Here is a 20,731-nt window from a genome sequence, read left to right as displayed (position 1 = left end):
AAGAGCAGGAGTTGAGCCCGCTTCAAATTAAAACCTATCAGACTTTTGTAAATAGTAGCAATGAGGTCCATCTGCGGTGCAGTGCCCTTTCAGTCAGCAGCTCAGCTGGAGTGCCTCTTCTCTCAGCAAATCTAAGGTAGGTGATGCTAAGATGGTTGTGCCAGCCAAAACCCTGGTTTAAAAGAAAGTAGGCTGTGAAACATTTTTTTTTATGGAAGCTGGATAAAGAGGAGACTACTGCCTTTCAGATCAGGGCTGAGTTGGGATCAGTCTGGAATTGTTGCAATGTAGGTCATCTAATGTCATAGACCTACAGACTGGCTCATGTCTTTACATTTAAAAAGTTGTTAAACATCTGAAATTAATTTATATAGTGTTCAGGATTGCATAGGAATATATTTTTTATGTTACGCCGTGCTATTATAAATGAGTTGTTTCTTGGTACAGACGTGTGTAGCAGAAAGAATAAGGAAAGCAGGAAGGTTGGGGTTTTGTTTTGTTTTGAGGAACTATTTAAGAGATAGATAAAATGCTACAAAAGCACAAAGCATAATCTTCGCAACTTGTACAATATCTGGAATTGAAAAGTTCAGCTCTGGTTCTTCTCCTTAATGTGTCTCCACATTGTTAAGGAGTATAGAATATGGACTATAAAGTGTTGGTTGAAGAATATGGAATATAGTAGTCCAAATTTAATTTTTCCTCTCAAGTAGCTGCTAGAGATCTGGAGCATCCTTCCCTAAACCAGTGCTCTTCAAGTAGGCAAACCATAAAATTATCACTTCCAACTTGGCTATAATTTAAAGTCTCTAACTTTGAACTCTGACCTCAAGTTTCTGACTGTACTTTATGATCACTCAGGATTGAATGTGAGATATCTGTGTGTTCTCACAAGCAAGTTTATTGTACTATATTACTATTGCTAACCAATTTTGGGAATAGATTCTCCTGCTTTGGAAAAAATATGGACCAATGTTTTGGTACAGCTAGCTAAAATGAAGTGCTATTTCTAAATAAATCTATTTCAGGAAAAGGAACAAAACAGGAAGGCTACATCTAAAAAACAAAAATAGAAGGTGAAAGAATTTTGAAAATGATGAAAAATGCAAATAGATGGGCAGGCAAAGTAGGGAAATGTTATGGAGATGAAGAAAAGAATAAGAAAACAGACGGTCACAGAAAGGATGAATTTAGAATATTGCAACTGTTTCTGTGGGCATTGAAAATTGCCTGTTTTCCCTCTAAGGCAAACACATTTGCACAATGAATTATATATTTCCCACCTCCAGAACTTTTTTCAGTCTACAAAAGAACAAATAGTATGGGGAGGAGTTAGAGAAAATATAATTCTTTGTTTCTTCCCATGCCCTCTTTCTTCCATCCTCCTACATATTTTTTTATTAAAATTATTCTTAAATACATAAATGTATTAAAGCAAAATAACATTAAACATTTCAAGACACTGTCCAAAACACAGGTAGATTCTGATTTCTTGATTATATGAAAGTATTTCTACAAACATCTGTTTGTGCTGAAGACTTGCTGAACAGGTCAGTTTTGATAGGCACAACCATGTATTTTCACAACCCTCCAGATATGTTGCATAGACTATGATGGCTGATTCAATATATATGAAAGGCTGATGTCAGGAAAGGGCAAGCTTCTCTGAAAGTCTATTTCAATTGATAAAAGTCACTAACCTGAGAAAAGAATGAAGAGATTAAGTAGTAGCTAATTAAAAAAAAAATATTCAAAAAGAAGTCGCTTCTTATCTTGTCACCTACCCCATGCTGGTTTATTTTGTTTTTAATATCAAAGGCTGTTGGGTTCTTGCATCATAAAAGTGAGCTTGATGAATCCATATAGTATGATTCACAACAACTTAATCCATGCTGGTCCTTATTTAACATTGTTTTCTTGATTTGCAAGGAAGGCAATCATAAATCCATTGATATGCACGCAATGATACATTAATTACAAGGTTCAGCTAATGTACTACCGATAGCTAGACTAAAATGTGGTTAGTTTGTACCTCAGCATATTGTACAAATCAAGTTATTATTGGAATGATATATTTATATCATATCGTATCATATATTTATACCCTTACCCATACATAAAATATTTGAGCAGAAATTAAGATCAGTAATAGAGGAAATTTTAGCTTTGATACTAGTTTAGCAGTGCCAGAATATAGGTATTACATCATTCAGAGTTTTACTGAGAAGAAATTGTATTGCCTACAAGTTTTATATGCCATCCTTGAAAATCTCAAACAAATCTCTTGATGCTCGATTCCTAGAAGATAGTTCAGTAATATCACAAAATTACAAGTGTGTTATACAATTAGAGGACAGAGGACAGAAAGAGTTCTTGCCTTTCCCCCCAATGCGTACAATGTTCCTATCATTGTGGAATGCTATGTGAACTGATCAAGATTGGTAGAAATAACTGAAAACTGAGATACCGTATGTGTTGCCATTTTTTCTTGCACAACTCTAGACACAGGTGCTTTTGCTTCATTCAAAAACAAGAAATTGCAGGAAAAAGCAATTTTATGCATTTTCCCATCATATCATTTGGCCTTGGGATTTTTCCCAAAGATTTTTGTTTTCCCTTCAATTGATTTTTTTTTCAGCAGAGTGGAAATGTGTTCATGACTTCCCCAGGGAACCTTAATGTAGATCAATCTCATAATGCACTAAATTAGGGGTTTTTTTTCATTTTTTTTTTTTTTTTGTGAGTATGTATGAAGGACCATTCCGTTTTTTTCTGGGGATTTTGAACAAGTATGTGTTGAAAGAAATGTCCTTCTGGGTTCGGCTCCAAGTGGGGAAAAAGACACTGGAGACATGGAGACTGCTTGGAAAGATGGTTTAATGGTGGACAGGACCACATGGCTTGAGTCCTGAACAGAAAAGGTGATCACATGCTTCAATGTTGGGTGGAGAAGAACAGAAGGAATGGCTGAGATGCTGAAAGTCCCTGGTTTTATACCCTCTCTGGCCTTTGATCTTGACCGTGTATTTTGATTGGATGTTAGACTCACATGGGGCCATGCAGGGGCAACTCTTTAGGCTGTGTTTTGAATCCAGGTTTGGTTGAGTTCTCAGATGCCATGTGGTGAGTGGGTGAAGGCCTGAAGGGGAGCTGAGCTGAAGGGGAGAACTCTTTATTATGTAAAGGAACTGGTTTGGGCATCTTAATGGTGTATTGACAAAGGGAGATGGGCAGGAAGTTGCAGGGAGCTACTCTGCCCAGTGGCGTAGCGTGGGGGGTGCAGGGGGGGCCGGCCGCACCGGGCGCAACATCTGGGGGGGCGCCCAGACTTGCCCCGCGCCGCCCTTTGCCGGACTTTGGCCGCCTCTTTCCGCGCCCGGCTTGGCCCGCGAACTAAGCTCCCCAGCCTGCCCAGGCCCCTCCTGCGCACCGCCTACCTCCCAGCGGAGCCGGCAAGACCCACCGCGCCGCCCCCGCGGGAGCCGAAGGAGAGCGGCGCTGCGCTCCGTCTGCCCGCTGCTGCAACGCCACCACGTCCTCCTGCTCCGCCTGGAGCGCCCCGGGGAGCCGGCGCCTTCCCGAAGCCCCCGGTGCGCCTCCCACCCCCGCGGCACCTGCTTCCCTTCAGTCGAGCCTTTTCCCGCTGCCCTGTCGAGCTCCTCCTCGGGAGGAAGGCAGGAGGCCAGCATGGAGAGCCTCACTTGACTGATGCCGACCCAGGGGCAGCTGCAGTCGGGCCGCCCTCGGGTTAGGGGGCGCAAATTACTTGCCCCGGGTGCTGACAACCCACGCTACGCCACTGACTCTGCCTTTAAAACATGTTTCTTCCTTTTTCACATTCAGGGAAATATTCTGCCTTTTCAATATTTCCTAGGATATTTCATTTTTCTGGGAGAGGGCTGGGTGATAACTTCCTACATATGGTATACCAAGCCAAACTCTTTTCTGTGGTTTTAAATGTGGATTATGAGATCTAGGGGAAAATATATGTGTGTTGCAAAGAATCTCACTCTGCTGAAATCTGTCCCTTCCCAATAAAACATATTACTAAAAATAGCAACAGATTTTGCAACTTAGCAAGCTTTCATATATTAAATATATCTTTTAATATGCTGTAAAGATTATTATGTCCTTAGGAGATAGTAAACATATTAGGACTGTCTGAAGTATTTAGAATCCCTGTTAATGGTTTATTCATTTTTCCTCCCTTTAGGAGTAAGGGACAAGCTCATTATGAAGAGTGATCTGGTTTTCTTTGTCTCTGTAATTAGCCTTGCATTCCTGTCTCTGCCAAGATCTGGATATGCTCAGCATATTGCAGAGGAATCCTGCTCTGTTCAGATTCTGGTTCCAGGCCTCAAAGGTAATATGCGTATCTCTTCCCATAAATAGGTCAGATATTCTTTCTTCATTTCTTCTGATGGCATTCTAGTAATTATTAGCAGGCTTGCATTCTCTTAGTGAAATAGGCCAACTTTTCTCTTAAGCTTTTCCTAGTCTGGGGCAATTGGTCTATAACAGGGGTGTCCAAAGTTGGGAACTTTAAGACTTGTGGACTTCAACTCCCAGAATTCCCCAGCCAGCCTGGCTGGGGAATTCTGGGAGTTGAAGTCCACAAGTCTTAAAGTTCCCAACTTTGGACACCCCTGGCCTATAATGAAAGGCTCATTTGAGCTGCCGCTTAGATAAATAACCATAAAGGGCTTTGGATGGTCATAAACAATCCTTCCACAGAATTCCCAATAAACAACCACACAACTCTTATTTATTATACTGTATATCTTTCTAATTTTCTTGGATACTGGCCCTGGAGACATTTTCTGCTTTTCTACTTTTAGTTCCTCATTTATAAAATTTCATTTTCTTAGAACATACTGATACCTGCACACCAACAAAAAAAACTAATAAATATTTTATTAGAGAATGGGTCTAATTTGCATAAACAGAATGAAGAATTTAGAGGACAGTAACAGGCCTTATTTCACTTTTTTCTTATGTCCTTATTTTATAAATATTAACTGGTTTGTTGCCATTCTTGACCCATTCTGTGACTTGATCATTTATTATCATGTTTCAGAAGGGCAAGGTTAGATAAAGTGGATATTTTAGAAATGGTTTGCTTAATTATTAGTGATTTACTCTTGAGTTCTCTACTTTAACTATATTCTGTGTTTGGAATTGCCCACTCTGAAAAATATCACTAACTTATATGGATTATCTTAGTAGCTAGATCGATGATTTAATATATAGTCATCAACAGGGCTGAGCTCTTTTGTTGTGAAAATAAGAATCGTCACCAGTGTAAGCAAATGCTAATTTAATTGCAATGAAGTTGGGAGGCCTTATGATACAAAATAAAAATGAAGGACGACATGAAACCCTCATACATTTAATGGTCAATTCTGAAGTAGAAACCCTTTGGGAATAAAACTTTTTGTTTTTGTTATTTTTACCAAAGGTCTTAGAGTAAACTGTCATGTATGGCATACAAACTCTCCAAAAAACATCAGCTTTCTTATTAATATAAATATAGCTGAATGACAGCTACAACAGTTGCCCCAAGTTGGTGTTAGCAGCCTCTTGTTAATTTTTCTTTTCACAGTATTGCATTAATGTAGATTTGAGGGGTGTGTGTGTGATTCATATTTTCTTTTGTTGATGTCAGGATGTACTCTTTGTATTCTTGTTAATTTTTGGGTGAGGTTATTCTCCATTGTACTTCTCTATTACTTTATTTGCTCAATGAATCAGATGAAATAAATTAATTTTCTGAAAACAATACAATTTTCTGCCACACTAAAACTTTGTTTAAAACACTGTAGTGCCTCGTAGTGCTTCAAAGTCATCTTCATGAATTCATCCTAAAAGATGGAATCATAGTTGGGTCAGTTTTGCTAAAAATAGCTCCCTGTCTCCAAAATGTACCCTTGAATTGAATCCAAGCAGTAATTATAATACATATCCAAAACATTCCAAGTCAAAATGGCCATGCCTGTTTCTTGTATTTTTGTTATTTTAGAATTATTCATGCAATTAAAAAGTACCAGCAAATTTTTTGAACTCATGAAAAAAAACCCTGATTGACCTAGAGTTTATTTAAAGTAACTGAAATGACCTCTGCTTGTTCAATGCTTGAGAAGGGGGATGGAATGCTTGCTTCTGATTTAAATATTTAATTGAGTAAGAAAAGTGCTGTGTTTCCTATGGATACTGTACTTATTTTTTAAGTTTTTAAACGTATCCTCTATATTAGATTTTTACAAATTGTATTATGTAGTAATTATGTCTACCATGGTCTCCAATTCAACTAATCCAGGAGACCAAAAATATTCTGCCCAAGGTGTTTCAAGTCTTTATCTGTAGAACACAGCCAACTTGAAACATTCTAATAGAACAATTTGTGGATGATTCTTTTGTTCTAAGTGTTAAACACAATATATTTTCTATTTCATGTACATTTCTATATTAAATCATTATAGATCTGTAATATACAATCTTTTTTGCTGATAACGCATTCTCATTTCCTTTCTTATAAAGATGTTCTGCTCAAGTACCAGTTGGTCTAATAGTGAAGGTGCTGGCCTAGAAACAGGAGATTATAAATTCTAGTCCTGCTTTAGGCATGAAAGCCGACTGGGTGACTTGGGGCAGTCACTCTCTCTCAGCTCAAGCCACCTCACAGGGTTGTTGGGAAAAAAAGAAGGAAGAAGTATTGGGTATGTTCTACAACTTGAGTTACTAAAAAAGGAGACATAATACATTTTAAAAATAATCTGGGTATTTGTCCCACAATACTTCTTCAGGGGCTGAGCAATTATGGAGAAGAAAAAAAACCTTTAAACATGAAGAATTAAGGCTGAGGAAGTTGTATAGTATGACTGATAGTTTTGTGGGAAAATAGAGAAAGCAATGATATGATTTGCAAACAAAGTTAGAATTTAGTTTCCTAAACTTTCTCATACAGATATTGGAAGGTTACAATAACCGTACATCCTGAACTGATTGGAGGAGGAGGAAGGAGCACAGGTGCTTCTCACCTGCTCCAGTAGCCTGTCCCTTGGACACCTTCCCAGATTGCTTCCTTGCCTTTTTGGAATGCCTCTTCCTCAGTGAAAAGCACTGATTTCCACACACCCCTAATGTCTTGATCTTTCTCAATGTCAAAGAATGTGACTCCTTACAGAAGAAGAAGAAATGGACAATAATATTTTAATAATAATAATAATAAAACAGCAACAAAGATTGGGGCACTGGAGACTAAAACATATGAAGAATGGTTGCAGGAACTGGGTATGTCTAGTTTAATGAAAAGAAGGACTGGGGGAGACATGATAGCAGTGTTCCAATATCTCAGGGGTTGCCACAAAGAAGAGGGAGTCAAACTATTCTCCAAGGCACCTGAGTGTAGAACAAAAAGAAATGGGTGGAAACTAATTAAGGAGAGAAGCAACTTAGAACTGAGGAGAAATTTCCTGACAGTTAGAACAATTAATCAGTGGAACAGCTTGCCTTCAGAAGTTGTGAATGCTCCAACACTGGAAGTTTTTACGAAGATGTTGGATAACCATTTGTCTGAAGTGATGTAGGGTTTCCTGACTGAGCAGAGGGTTGGACTAGAAGACCTCCAAGGTCCCTTCCAACTCTGTTATTCTATTCTATTGTATTGTATTCTATTCTATTAAATGGGGTTTTGTGTGTGTGTGTTTGCTTGATAATGGGTATTTACCCCATATTAAAATATGCTATTTCTTATTGGTCCAATCTTTACATCTTGACTCCTTATTTGGAAATCACACAGGAAGTAGTGTACCTTTGTTTCCCTATCAATCTGCAAAGTTGAAACTTTATGGTTAGAAAAACCACTGCTTTGCTCAGTCTGCCTGAACAATTGGCAGTGTTTTGCAAAAACAACAACAGTCTGATAAAATCTGCCACACCAGGGCTAAGAATTATGCATGATTCTTGAGTTCTAGCAATAATTGCTCTTTTATCAAGGAAACAGGAACACTAAGATATAAAACTAAAAAAATGAAAGCCCGAAGGAAAAACAACCCCAAATTTGTTCACGCTTCAGCATAGTCTCTCTTATTAAAAGCTGCAGTTATAATGGTGAAGGAGATTGATGAAGAAATGCAGTGAAGCACAAAATGGCCAACTTATGAAGACTGCAGCTAATGTAAAATCTCTAAAAAGTCATCAGTGTCTGAGCTAAACTGTCAGGAGGGAGATGTCTCCCTGGCTTAGATGTACACTAATGAGATATATAGAGTCTTTCATCTGTTGGCTAAAATCCAATGTGTCCTTGACTTCTATGCAATCTGAGTCTTAGTACTGCAAAACAATCTTATTTCCTCTGAGAGGTGTTAGGAGTAGTTTCTGAGAGGACTAAGAAGTTGAACCAAGGAGCCACATCATCTGAAATGATTATATGTCTGAGATGCTATTATCAAAATCTAGATAGCATGATAGATACTGCTGTTCTGGCAATAAATGTGTAGCGATGGGAAAGAGAGCAGCTGCACCCTACTGCTCCCTCCTTATTTTTAGCTAGACTTCTACACTTGCTATTGCTGCCAGCTACCCTCAGTAAGGTGAAGGAGGCACTCACATTAACAGTGTTGAACTTTTCGCTAAAGGATAATTCATCCTTACTTCAGACAATAACCTTGGGTAGACTCTGTTTCTTGCTAAAAGTGACCTTGACTACTGCACTCCATACCCAGTACATTCCTTATATTGTCACTCTTAAGGAGATTAGATTTAATTCGTATATCTGAAGGTATTTCAAGGACCTTCGCAGTTTTGTTGTGCGATGTTATACTCCTTAACTTGTTCTTTACTGTATTATAGGTCAAGGAACCTGATATCTCAACGTTTTTAAAAGAAAAAAAATAACAGAACAGGCACTGAGTAAATGCAGAGGATCTGATCAGTAATAAACAGCTGCTACTACTCTAATTGCAGTAGAGTAGCCTAGATGAGTGATATGCCTGATGGTCATCCTGTGATCATATAGTAATGATGTTGCTTACCCAGAGGTGGGCTGCACTTACGTTCAAAAGCGGTTTGCTGGTTGTGAGTGAGCGTCCGCTAGCTTCGCTCACGCATACTCCTTTGGGAGTGAAATAGAGCTTCAGAGAAGCAGGTAATCAATTCAGGCAGCTCCAGTGAGTAAAGCAGGGGTGGTGCGAAACTCAGCTGGGCAACGAGGGTGGAGGGAACGAGCCAGAAAGTTAGTTATATACGGATAGCTTAGCACAAGGGCAGGTGTGCAGGCCCAGCCAGAGATCAAAGCTAAGGGTTTGCCCAAACCCACATGACCATGCAGCAGCCCACCACTGATTAAGCAGTTTACCCCTGAAAAAAATATGTTTGGAAAGAGTGGCTTATTATCTGAAACAAAATAATAGCTACTAGTTCAGTAATGGTCCTTAAAGTATCTTCAGATACGCTAACTAAATCTAATCTAGTCCTTAGAGGAGAAAATATAATGAATGTTCTGGGTATGGAGTACAATCAATAGTTAGGTCACTTAACAAATAATCAGGATCTAGCCAAGGTCATTGTCTGAAATAAGGATGAATGAGTTCTTCACCCTAAAGTTCAACAGTGTTTACTTTTTACTTTACTTTTATTTAGATTTCTAGACCGCCCCCTCTCCCGAAAGGGATTAACAGTGTTAATATAATTGCATCCTTCATGCAAAAAAACTATCATAAGGTAGCAGGAAAGAGGGACAGAGGACTTTGATTTCTTCTTGCCATCTAGTTTCTTCAGAACCAAACTAAAAGCCAAACTACTTCCCCCTTCTATTAATTGAAATTTGTATATAACTTTCTCTTAAACTTGCTTTTTGAAATCTGTTTGTTCCCATTGCCTATAAAGATGGAAGTTCTGTAGCAAAACACCTATTTTTTATGTTTTCCTCTCTTTTTTTAAAAAAAAAACTTCTAAATGTAAACATTGCAGTGGTGGGTTGCAGGCGGTACGCCTCCAGGTGTACTGGAGCCTGCCCAGAGCACGGCGTACTGTTCCGGGCAAGTGCTCCAGACGGCCCATCCGCCCGCCCACGCTCTTTACCTATCTTTAAACCCTTTGGCGCTTCTGCACACGCGCATGGTGCGTACAGTGCCTGCACAATGCTCCACTGAGCAGCTGAAGCATCTCGGAGGCATCGCTGGATGGTAAGATGAATGCGCGTGCTGTGGGCATTTGTGCATGCACTGCACACGTTCATGTGGAGGACGCCAGGCCCTGTTGCAACCGTACCAGTTGCAACGGGATCCGGAACCCACCATTGAAACATTGATAGAGATGCTGAAGCAATGAGACTACATACAGAGACAGGACAAACAATATGAATGATGCTGTCATTTTCATTACAAAAATTGAATTATGAACAGAATACCACTGAATTTTGAATAATTTGTTTGGCTTTACCTTATGTTTTATTACATAATAGGGGAAAATGGAGAAAAAGGGGGAAAAGGTGCTCCAGGCCGTCCTGGACGAGTTGGACCTCCAGGGGAAAAAGGTAAATCTTATTTTAAAAATGGGTTAAGCATTGGATTAATATTGTTTAATAATAAACGGAGAATATACTTTTTGTGTATATTTTCTTACTGTCACAGTTGCATATATAGGTTTGTAGCTAATTAAACTCAATCTTAAGTTTTTGATTTTTTAAAACTAGCATCCATGTGGAATGTTTTATTTGAGAATTATTGTTATATTGTGTTGATATTGAGTTTGTAATGGAAAATACAAAATATTGAAATATTTAATAATTAATAATAATTTATTAAATTTCTAGACCGCCCCCTCTCCCCGGGGGGACTCGGGGCGGTGTACAGGAATTTTTAAAAACATACAAACAATCATATACATAGCTAAAAATCAAATTAAACAACCCCTGTACGAATTTATAAAAATTAAAAACATTAAAAACAGACCCTAAAAAATTTAGAAATAAAACTGTGGTGGGAAGATGGAATTAGGCCAAGCCGGCTAGCTGGAATAGGTGGGTTTAAAGTTTCTGACGGAAGGAGCGGAGATCCATAGTCATTCTAATGTCGGGGGGAAGGTCATTCCAGAGGGTCGGGCCAATCACAGAGAAGGCCCTTCCCCTAGGCGTCGCCCGCTGGCACAGCCTAGTGGACGGCACCCGGAGGAGTCCCTCTCTGTGTGAGTGAATCGGCCGAAGGGATGTATGGATTTAGATTTAGATCTAATCCTCCTCTTTTGGTGCCCTGAATTAGGAAAGTGTAACCAGCAATTGGGGGGGTGGGGGGCGGATAGGGAGTGGATAAGCTAACAGCAGCCCAAAATGACCCAGAGTTGCTTAGCAGACCTCACCCTAATTGCAACAGCAACCTCATTGTTGTGAAAGATGCCAGATCCTGGCCCAAATAATAATTGTTTCTGGAGAAGAGGAAAAATTACTACTTGAAAGATTTAAAGAGTTAGGAATCACACTATCATCAGGAAAAGTTCTTTGTTTTTTGTGTTTGATAAACTGCAATTCCATATTTAGCCTTATCTCCAGAGAGAGAATGTTCCATAGCGTAGGTGCTATTGCAAAAAAGGCATATCTTCTGGGCCCAGCCAGCATTCTTTAGGCAGTGGGATCCGAAATATGCCCATCCAGCTTAATCAGATTGGAAGGATAGAAAAGATTGGAAGAAACATCTCTCAAGTAAAATTTTCCAAAAGCAGCATTGTTTGCAATTCTGATTTGTTGTCTCTGAAGCTTTAAGCTCTGAGAAAATGACACAAGCCAATAATAAAGATGGATTCATTTTATCTGGAGCTTTTTGTGTTTATAAACATTCAGCTCTGCAGCATTTTCTTCTTTGAATTATCATTCTTGTGTTAACTTTTTCTCTTTAGCATGTATACTGCAAGCAAATATGATGCACTCTCCCTGTGGACCATAACTGGAAGTAATTCTTTCAACACAAATTCTTCCTTTCCTTTCTGTCCCCTCTTTGCTCTTGCACATTCTGCTATTTTCAGGTTTAACTACTGTAGATTGTTTTAATTAAGACATGCTATAATATAGATAGATACAATGTTAGAAGTTCATAAAAACAGAAGTCCTTTTAATTTTTCTTTGATTTTTTTTTTATATTATAGGAGAAGTGGGAGAAAAAGGGCCGAAAGGTAGCATGGGGCGACATGGAAAAGTTGGTCCCATAGGCTCAAAAGGTATATTTTTCTTCGTTCTGTATTAAGCTTTGAAAAATATATTAAGTTTAATTTTCACTATGTGTGTGAAATCAAGCTAGGGTGGGGATGGGCACTCACTTGCCTTCTTGACAGTTGCAGCCAGACCTCACACACCCTGACACCTGACACGCCTTGCCGGCCCACTTTTTCTAGCCGCCACTTGTGCGCATTGTGCCCGACCTCCATTTCACTGTCAGAGGCCCCTGACTTCTGTTTCACTGTCAGAGGCAACGTCTGAGCTCATTTCTCGGCTGCAGAGGCCTTTTCTGAAGGCCACTGATAGTGAAATAGAGGCCAGGGATGCTGGATGCAAGCAGTGGCAAGCAGCTCCAGAAGACGTGGGCTGGCAGTGGCCACACGGGCTCCTACTCGGCGAGACTATTGGTGCCGCCACCATGAGATGAGACAGTGAAGATATCCCCCGAAAATAAGACATAATGCCTCTTTTGGACACACACACCAGGTGTAGGCTTAGAAATAAAAATAAATGTATGAATTTGAAACAAGATAAACATATGAATTTGAGTTTGTTGATATAGGTCAGAGAAAATTATAGATATTATTTCTTCCTAATTACTGTATTTTTCGGAGTATAAGATGCACCAGAGTATAAGACACAGCAAGATTTTGAAGAGGCAAATTAAAAAAAAAAGTTTTTGCACTCTGCAGACCTCCCAAAAATGCCCCCCCCCCCAAAGGGCATGGATAGCCTTTAGGAGGCTTGTAGTGTGCTCCTGGGGGATAAAATTGAGCAAAAAAACAGTCCCTTTTTGCTCATTTCTGCCCTCCTCAGCCCCCAGGAGCACTCTGGAAGCCTCCTAAAGGCTATGCACGGCCATTTTGGTGAAAGGGGCGGGGTTTCAGGAGGCAAAAAATGTTGTATTGAGTGTATAAGACACACCCAGATTTTCAGTCTTTTTTTTTGAGGGAAAAAGATGCGTCTTATAATCTGAAAAATACAGCAACTGATTTATTAACCCTGCTAACCAGTATATTTTAAATTAGTATCAGGAAAAATGTAATATGTTGATTAAGGCTTATTGTCATATCCTTCAAGACTTATTTTTATGATGGATCATCACATGAGCAGTTCCAGTTCACATGTTATCATACTTCAACATTTTAGTTAAGCCCACAAGGTACCTTATTCTGCATCCAGTATAGATAATAACTTACTGGAGTCCTCCCAGCTTCACTCCACTTGTGGTTTATCCAGCATTTGAGCTCTGTAATAAGATGGACCAAAGAAGGACTTGGCTTCCAGCTTTTACTGATTAACAGAATTGGAAGGGACCTTGTAGGTCATCTAGTCCAATCCCCTGCCCAAGCAGACTGTAAAACCATTTCTGACAGATGGCAGTCCAGTCTTTTTTTGAAAGCTTCCAGTGATGAAGCACCCACAACTTCTGAAGGCAAGCTGCTCCATTGGTTGGTTGCTCTCAATCATTCTTACAATTCTGGTATAGCTAGGGAAATATATGAGATAATGCATGGGTGATATTGATTGCTTCTCCAGACATACCCTTGTATTCTCACACATTAATACAATGTTGAGAACAGCCCAGACAGTCATTTATTTCCCTTACTTTTTCTTGTCAGCCAGTGTGAAAGGTAGATGGGATTAGCACTTTTAAGAACACTTATCACTCGGACACTCACACATTGGCAGAAAATATGATAGGGTAAAGGTATTGGAACTCCCATCTGCCAAAATATGCTGGAGGGAGCCTGGCTTTCTCAGTAGCCTCTACCAGATATTATTCACTTTTTAATCCAGGAGGAGATGAAGAGCCCCCATTTTCCATTTCCTCCAGTATGTAGAAAGATGTTTGAAGAGGTATATCCTCATGAACTGTGTAGTTGGGTAGGATGAAGGAAATCAGGACAACATCTCCAGAGACCTGCTGAATTGCCAATGATATTTGATTTGAATTCTCACTGCACTTGGGAGAGTTCCAGGTTGCAATATTATATATCTATTCATATTCTTCCAAAAATTATTTATCTGTATCTGTATCTCTGTCTGTCTGTCTCTGTGTGTTATCCAGTAGTTCTAGTATGCTTGCATCATATATGCCACTGCCAAAAGCATTTTGAAAGGATACCTGCCAAAACCACAGAAATAGGTTTAAAGATTAGATAAACAGTATTATTAAATACTCATTAACCATTAATATTATCAATGCTAGGGACACACTAAAAATCGTGAAGCATCTTACATTTTATTCCCTAGTTGCAGGAATCTATTTTCTTCAAGAAATGGACAATTTAATTCAATGAAATTACGTTTTGTTTATTTTTATTTTCAAACACATTTATGTGGAAATTACATTTGATTTCATTAGGCATTACTTTCCCAGTTATCTAATATCCAAGATTGATAATGTATTGATACTAGATAAAATCTCATTTGCTAAGAAGCTGAATTATCTTTTTTTTTAGGACAAAAAGGAGATAATGGAGATATAGGTCCACCTGGTCCTAATGGAGATCCAGGTAAATTATATCAGAACTGGCTGACTATCTCTCAAGGCCCGTTTTGCAATTTAATAATTCTGAAATTAAGTGAACAATGTTAGTGTCTTATAAATAGGCATAAGAAAGTATGACAGGGCATGTTAGGACTGTGTAATTTCTACACATGTGCAAGTCCTCCTCCCATGTTCACTGATACAGGTAATCCTCGAGCTACAAGCACAACTGAGCCCAAGATTTATGTTGCTAAGTAAGACATCTGTTAAGTGAGTTTTGCCCCATGTTACGACCTTTCTTGCCACAGTTGTTGTGAATCACTGCAGTTCTTTAGTAACACAGTTGTTAATCACTGCAGTTCTTAAGTTAGTAACACAGTTGTTAAGTGAATCTGGCTTCCCCATTGACTTTGCTTATCAGAAAGTCACAAAAGATGATTACATGACATTGGGACACTACAACCATCATAAATAAGAATCAGTTGCCAAGCATCTGAATTTTGATCACATGACCATGGGGATGCTGCAACGGTTGTGTGAAAAATCATAAGTCACTTTTATCAGTGCTGTTGTAACTTTGAATGTCACTAAATGAACTGTTGTAAATCAAGGACTACCTGTACACTTGAAATAGTTTCTTGTTTTCACCATAGATTCCTATTATGCAGGAAATTACAGGAATGAATCTTAGTGAGAACGACCTAGCTTTAATGCGGTCATGTTGCATCAGAAGAGAAAAGCCCTGCTTAAACACACTTAACAGAATTCTCTGTTCAGAAAAAAAGTTATTATTCCTGTGGGTCTTCTCCATGAGGAACCTGTGTAGAGAAGATGAGCACTTGAAGCCAGAGTAGAACAATCAGAATATGAATTTATATGACTTTCAGGACTGATTGTTGGTGAACACAGAAGGAAGAGTATTATAGTAATGCACATATATCTGGTTTATTTGTCAAAATTGGGTTGGGCTTCATGGAAAAAATGTTCCATTAAGTAGGCCTTTAGACTGCTCTTATACTTTTTAGGTATTCCTTGTGAATGTGGTCAGCTACGAACAGCCATTGGTAAAATGGATAATCAAGTGACCCTGCTGACAACAGAGCTGAAGTTCATAAAAAAAGGTAGGAATGTTTATGGAAACATATTCCCCCTCCTAAATATAAGGAATTGCTTTCCAAAGAACCTGGCTTGCTTTTTAGTTGGTCAGCTGTGTCTGTCTTATATGGAATGCATTAAGTAAGTTTATAGAAATGCAAGTGGTCACTTTTCAGCACTGCCCTCCCCCGCAGCTGTTGCTGGTGTGCGTGAGACAGATAATAAGACATACCTGCTGGTGAAAGAACAGAAGCGGTATGTGGACGCCCAACTCTACTGCCAAGGAAGAGGAGGGACACTGAGCATGCCCAAGGATGAAGCCACCAATAATCTCATTGCTTCTTACATCAATCAAGCTGGCCTCAGCCGAGTTTTCATTGGCATTAATGACCTTGAGAAAGAAGGCAGCTTTGTCTACTCTGACCGATCCCCTATGCAGACCTTCAACAAATGGAGCAGTGGTGAACCAAATAATGCTTATGATGAGGAGGACTGTGTAGAAATGATCACCTCTGGGGGCTGGAATGATGTGGCATGTCACATTACAATGAATTTTGTATGTGAATTTGACAAAGAAAATGTTTAATAAAGTTTCCCCCTGCCAGGCTCTCTCTATGCATTTCTTTGGGGGAGGGTGAATAATTTGGGCAGTCCAACTATTGTAATCAGTACTCCAATTTCTGGATTGATTTTATATGGAAGTTGGTTTCTTGTTTATGAGATCCTTTCTACCAGTGTGTAAAACTATCCCAAGATAGTTTTATCCTCATCCATCTTTTATTCACATTTGTTTCAAGGAATCCCTACATCAACACATACATAATTAAAAAGTTTTGTTAAAATTTCTCTTTCTTTTGTGCAGGTCTTGAGTATGGACCTTTCCCTCTATAGTTGTGAGTATAGTGGGGTACAGGTAAGAGAAAGTAATGTAGGAAATAAACTTTATTTATTAGATATGGCTATTTTTAGTTACCCATTATGGAGAAGGAAGGTATTATTTCTCATATGTACTTTACTCTTACTTGGCATTAGGATTTGTTTGTTATTAATAAAACCATTTATGGTGTTTTGATCCTAGGGAAACTCATTTTTTCAAGAGACTTAGAAGTAACTCCTCTTTTGTCATTTTACCTGCAGAAAACATGAATCCAAAGTATGTTCAGTGACTTTGCCTCAAAAAATTATATTTGTGTGTGTGTATCAGTATATACACACGCAGGGAATCACATTGTTTAGCTGTCCATGCAACAGGTAAAAGTGCGAAATATATCTTGCATAGCTGAAGATATGTGGCTGACTAGGTAGGTTCATTCCTGTGCAATATACAAAGAAGTGTCTAACAAGAAGAGTAATAAACTGTTTTACAATAGCAAAGCTACTCAGAAATCTACTAATTTTTGAAAAGAAGATTTTTATTATTTTCAATAGGACTTTGCCAAAGTGCTTCCCAGCTGATTACCGCTGCTGTGAAAAGACTGTGATCTGGATAGAAGTTGGCACACAGGAACATAAAAAAAACTTCAAAATGCAGCATTGAGAATTTATTGAACATTGGTAGTAAAATGTAAATATCAGGAAAAGCAATAAAAGATGTTAGTTTGTAAACTAACCCTAACCCTAATTGCTCCTAGTGTGATGGGATATAAGATGTTTAGAAATATATTAGAATTGTACAGCTGTAAATATAATCTAGGTATTTCAAATATCAATTCCCCTTAGATGGAAAGAGCAGTGATGACACAATTTGCATTCCTGAAATAAATATGGCCCATATTCAGGCAATGCTTAGCTGTTTGAAATCACTGGGCTTAAACTTAGTTCTCGTCCAGAAACCTATATGTTGAGCCAAAAACCTCAATTTCTTCACTTTTGAGATAAATAAAAGGTATACAATTCATTTAGGATATTTAAATAATATGTTCTATGATTTCCTTTTTTACACAAAAAACTTACTCTTTAAACAAGAAGTCATGTTGATGTGGTTTCATAAATGCATCTTCTGGAGAATAGTAATTTCTGAAATTCAGTACACTAGTTCTTCATATTCTCTAGTATGTTTAATATTTAACATTTAAAATATTTGCAACTGTACATTTCCTGGGCTGAATTAATTTAAGTGAACAGTCCAAGTAGCATTTAATAACGTATAACTTGACAATAGGAAATTAAAAGAAACAAGATTATAGAAAGAATAAACTATTTTCTTGATTTAGGGTAGCTGGCATGCTTATATCTATATATATATGGTTGGGGTTAAAGAAATGAATTTAAGCAGATCTCTGATATCCATGTGGTTTTATGATGACGAGACCTGGGCTGCGAAGTCTAATGAGCAGCAGATGGCAGCAAGAATTTAATGTTTTTTTTTTAAATCTATAGGTTATATATAGTACAATAGTAGTTATAATTTTTGTATCCTAGATCTGATAATATAACATTTTAAATGGTTTGCTTTTATTCTTGCCACTGTAGAAAAGGAGAAGCTGAGTATCACCCATTCTGGTATTAAACAACAAAAATCTGAATTAATTTATCTAATGTTAACCATTACTCCACCTGAGACTAAGATTAGTTACAACTGTAAATTAACTCTTGTGAAGTTCAGTATCTGTAATTAGGATGACTGAGTTTTTAATCCCATGACAGATGCACATTCAACTGAACGTAATGTGCTTCTACCTGGGTTACAATTGAGGAGGTGCACATGAAATGACTGAAATTAAATTTAAATTTAGCATGTTCTTATTTCATCAGCACAAATAAATCCATATGAAGTCTGAGACAAATCCCAGCTGTAAGAAACGGATATTAATTTAATTGACTTCCCAAGGTTGCTAGTGTTGGAAGTAAACTGGGATATGTTTATTAATATAAACGAGCTACAAAATTAACTCCAGCATGCAAACAAAACTTAAAATTGATTAATTGCCTCTGCTTGATTTTTGGGGAATCTAGAACCCTACAGCTTCCTTACCACAAACAGTATCAGTTGCTTATAATTTCACAGCAGCACAAGGAAACAAGTCAGTTAATGATTTTTTAGACCTGTGTATGGCTAACAAACTGCATATGCTTATTTAATAAACATAATTAATAAAGCTGTTCAATTTGAATATTTGCTGTGATTGATTATAGTTCTGGTTTAGGTTTACTTTATTATCTATATTAAACTTATCTACATTAACCTACATTGTTATGGCATTTCTAAATAAGTCACTGAATCAGCTGGGTACATTAGATAAACAAAACATTTTCAGTTAGCACACCTCTTCCTTGCTTTCCTCCACCACTATACCAATGAGTCCTCAGAGACTGTTTCAGTGTGCTGTTATAGGCTAGTAGTACAGATGTTAGATAAGGACTTGGGAGACCCACAAAGCAGATTTGATGAATGGGTAGATCTTTAGTTCTCAACTTATCTCACAAAGTAATTGTGAAAAGTGAAGTTTTATGTACTAGTGCTATTTAGTGCTTCAAATTCATTTCCATAAAAGAGCTTCTGGGAATGTGAACATAATTAAAGGAGTATATTTTTCCCTGGATCATATGACAGTTCCAGGCGACAAGATCCAAGAAAAATGTAATTTCTTTAAAGAATTGCAAACAAGATGCTCAATTGGTATTTCCATGTGCTCCAAGCTACTTTTTGGAACAGAATCTGAAATGCTTTATGGCCCACCGATGTACACCATCTTGAGAAGAAAGATATAAAGGACCAAAACATTTTTTTAAAAAACAGTGGGATACTGATCTCAAAAAATAAAATTTAAATGGCTAAAATATAATATTTGTATATTTAACATAATATAGACAAACTGGCAAGAGGTTCCTGTAAATGATAATTAAGAAACTTTCAAATCCTTACAATCAATGGTTCTAAGAGTGAACATATATTTCTAAAAAAACCTAGCACATGAACACACAACAATAACTTTGTTTCTTGTATGTTTGCTTTCAAAATAATTATCTTATGTATAAGAGAATAAAAAGTTTTATCTTATTTTGTTGTGTGTTTTTCTTTTGCTCCCATTTATCTTTCTGCTAAAATCTGATAGTGTACCAGTAATACATTTTAAAGAGAATTTATCTGGTAACTTATTTAGTATCACAAAATTTGACTTTTTCTTCTATGACAAATGGTTCTATTTTCATATGTATATTATACTTTCCATGTAACAATTCCCCTTTTGCTTATATTAAACATTACAGTTTGGCAGCAAATCCAATCTTTTAAATGCAATGCTAGGATAAGAACTTGTAAGTTGTTGTAATTTTCTAATTATCCTTTTGGATCCACAGGAATTCAGAATGAATCTGTGGAGACCTGAAATCCCATTAATTGCAAGAATTCCAATACTGTTGCATGAAAAGGCATAGTCTAGGTTGTGATCACAAAACACTGCACAACTTTTAAGTCTACAGTGGTGGGTAGTGAAAGGGCTGAGAGGTTCCAAAGTGCAAGGAAAGACTCGACAGTCCAGATCCACTTGGGAACTGCATTACTCTCACATATATATGTTCTCTGGATGCAGTTATATAACCCAGCTGTCTGAAGATAGTTTGCATTGTAATGTTGAATTTTGATTGTTTTGAACATGAGACAATAATCAGAAGGGGATGCTGCTGCTTTTATCAGCATCCCCTTTCCCAGAAAGCTGATACCTGTTTAAGAGAGGAGAGCCACTGCTTTCAAAGGTGACAGGTCTCAAGTCCTACGACTTATATGTCTAGGAAAATCCTCACAAGTGAAAAACCAAGTTATCTCTCTTTATTGATACTTTTCCAAACATGCGAATCAGATGTTTGGTCTGGATGGTAGAGAAAATAGAAGCTTTTAATTGCCAGTTACCAAACTCACAAATCAGCTGATCCCCAGCACTGGAGAAATAGTGGTTAAGATAATAAAGTTTGGTTTGAAAGAAATGGACTTTTCCATT

General features: G+C 37.8%; 1 protein-coding gene across 2 annotated transcripts; it reads left to right on the top strand.

The window, feature by feature from the left end:
• On the top strand, window positions 1-19,788 carry COLEC11 (collectin subfamily member 11). 2 transcript variants are annotated; one of them, XM_081943369.1, is made up of 7 exons: window positions 1-136; window positions 4,214-4,363; window positions 10,463-10,534; window positions 12,136-12,207; window positions 14,671-14,724; window positions 15,725-15,820; window positions 15,989-19,788. In XM_081943369.1, the coding sequence occupies exons 2-7, from the start codon at window positions 4,234-4,236 to the stop codon at window positions 16,378-16,380; spliced, it is 816 nt and encodes a 271-aa protein (XP_081799495.1). In that variant the 5' UTR covers window positions 1-136; window positions 4,214-4,233; the 3' UTR covers window positions 16,381-19,788. The 2 variants fall into 2 exon arrangements, with proteins under 2 accessions (XP_081799495.1, XP_081799494.1); XM_081943368.1 differs by having other exon boundaries at window positions 15,971-19,788.
• The last annotated feature ends 943 nt before the right edge of the window (window positions 19,789-20,731 follow it).

Source organism: Natrix helvetica (assembly GCF_964273705.1).
Source record: "Natrix helvetica genome assembly, chromosome: 2".
Classification (NCBI taxonomy): Eukaryota; Metazoa; Chordata; class Lepidosauria; order Squamata; family Natricidae; genus Natrix; species Natrix helvetica.
The sequence above is the reverse complement of the archived record's forward strand: the minus strand, read 5'-3'. Positions and strand labels throughout refer to the sequence as shown.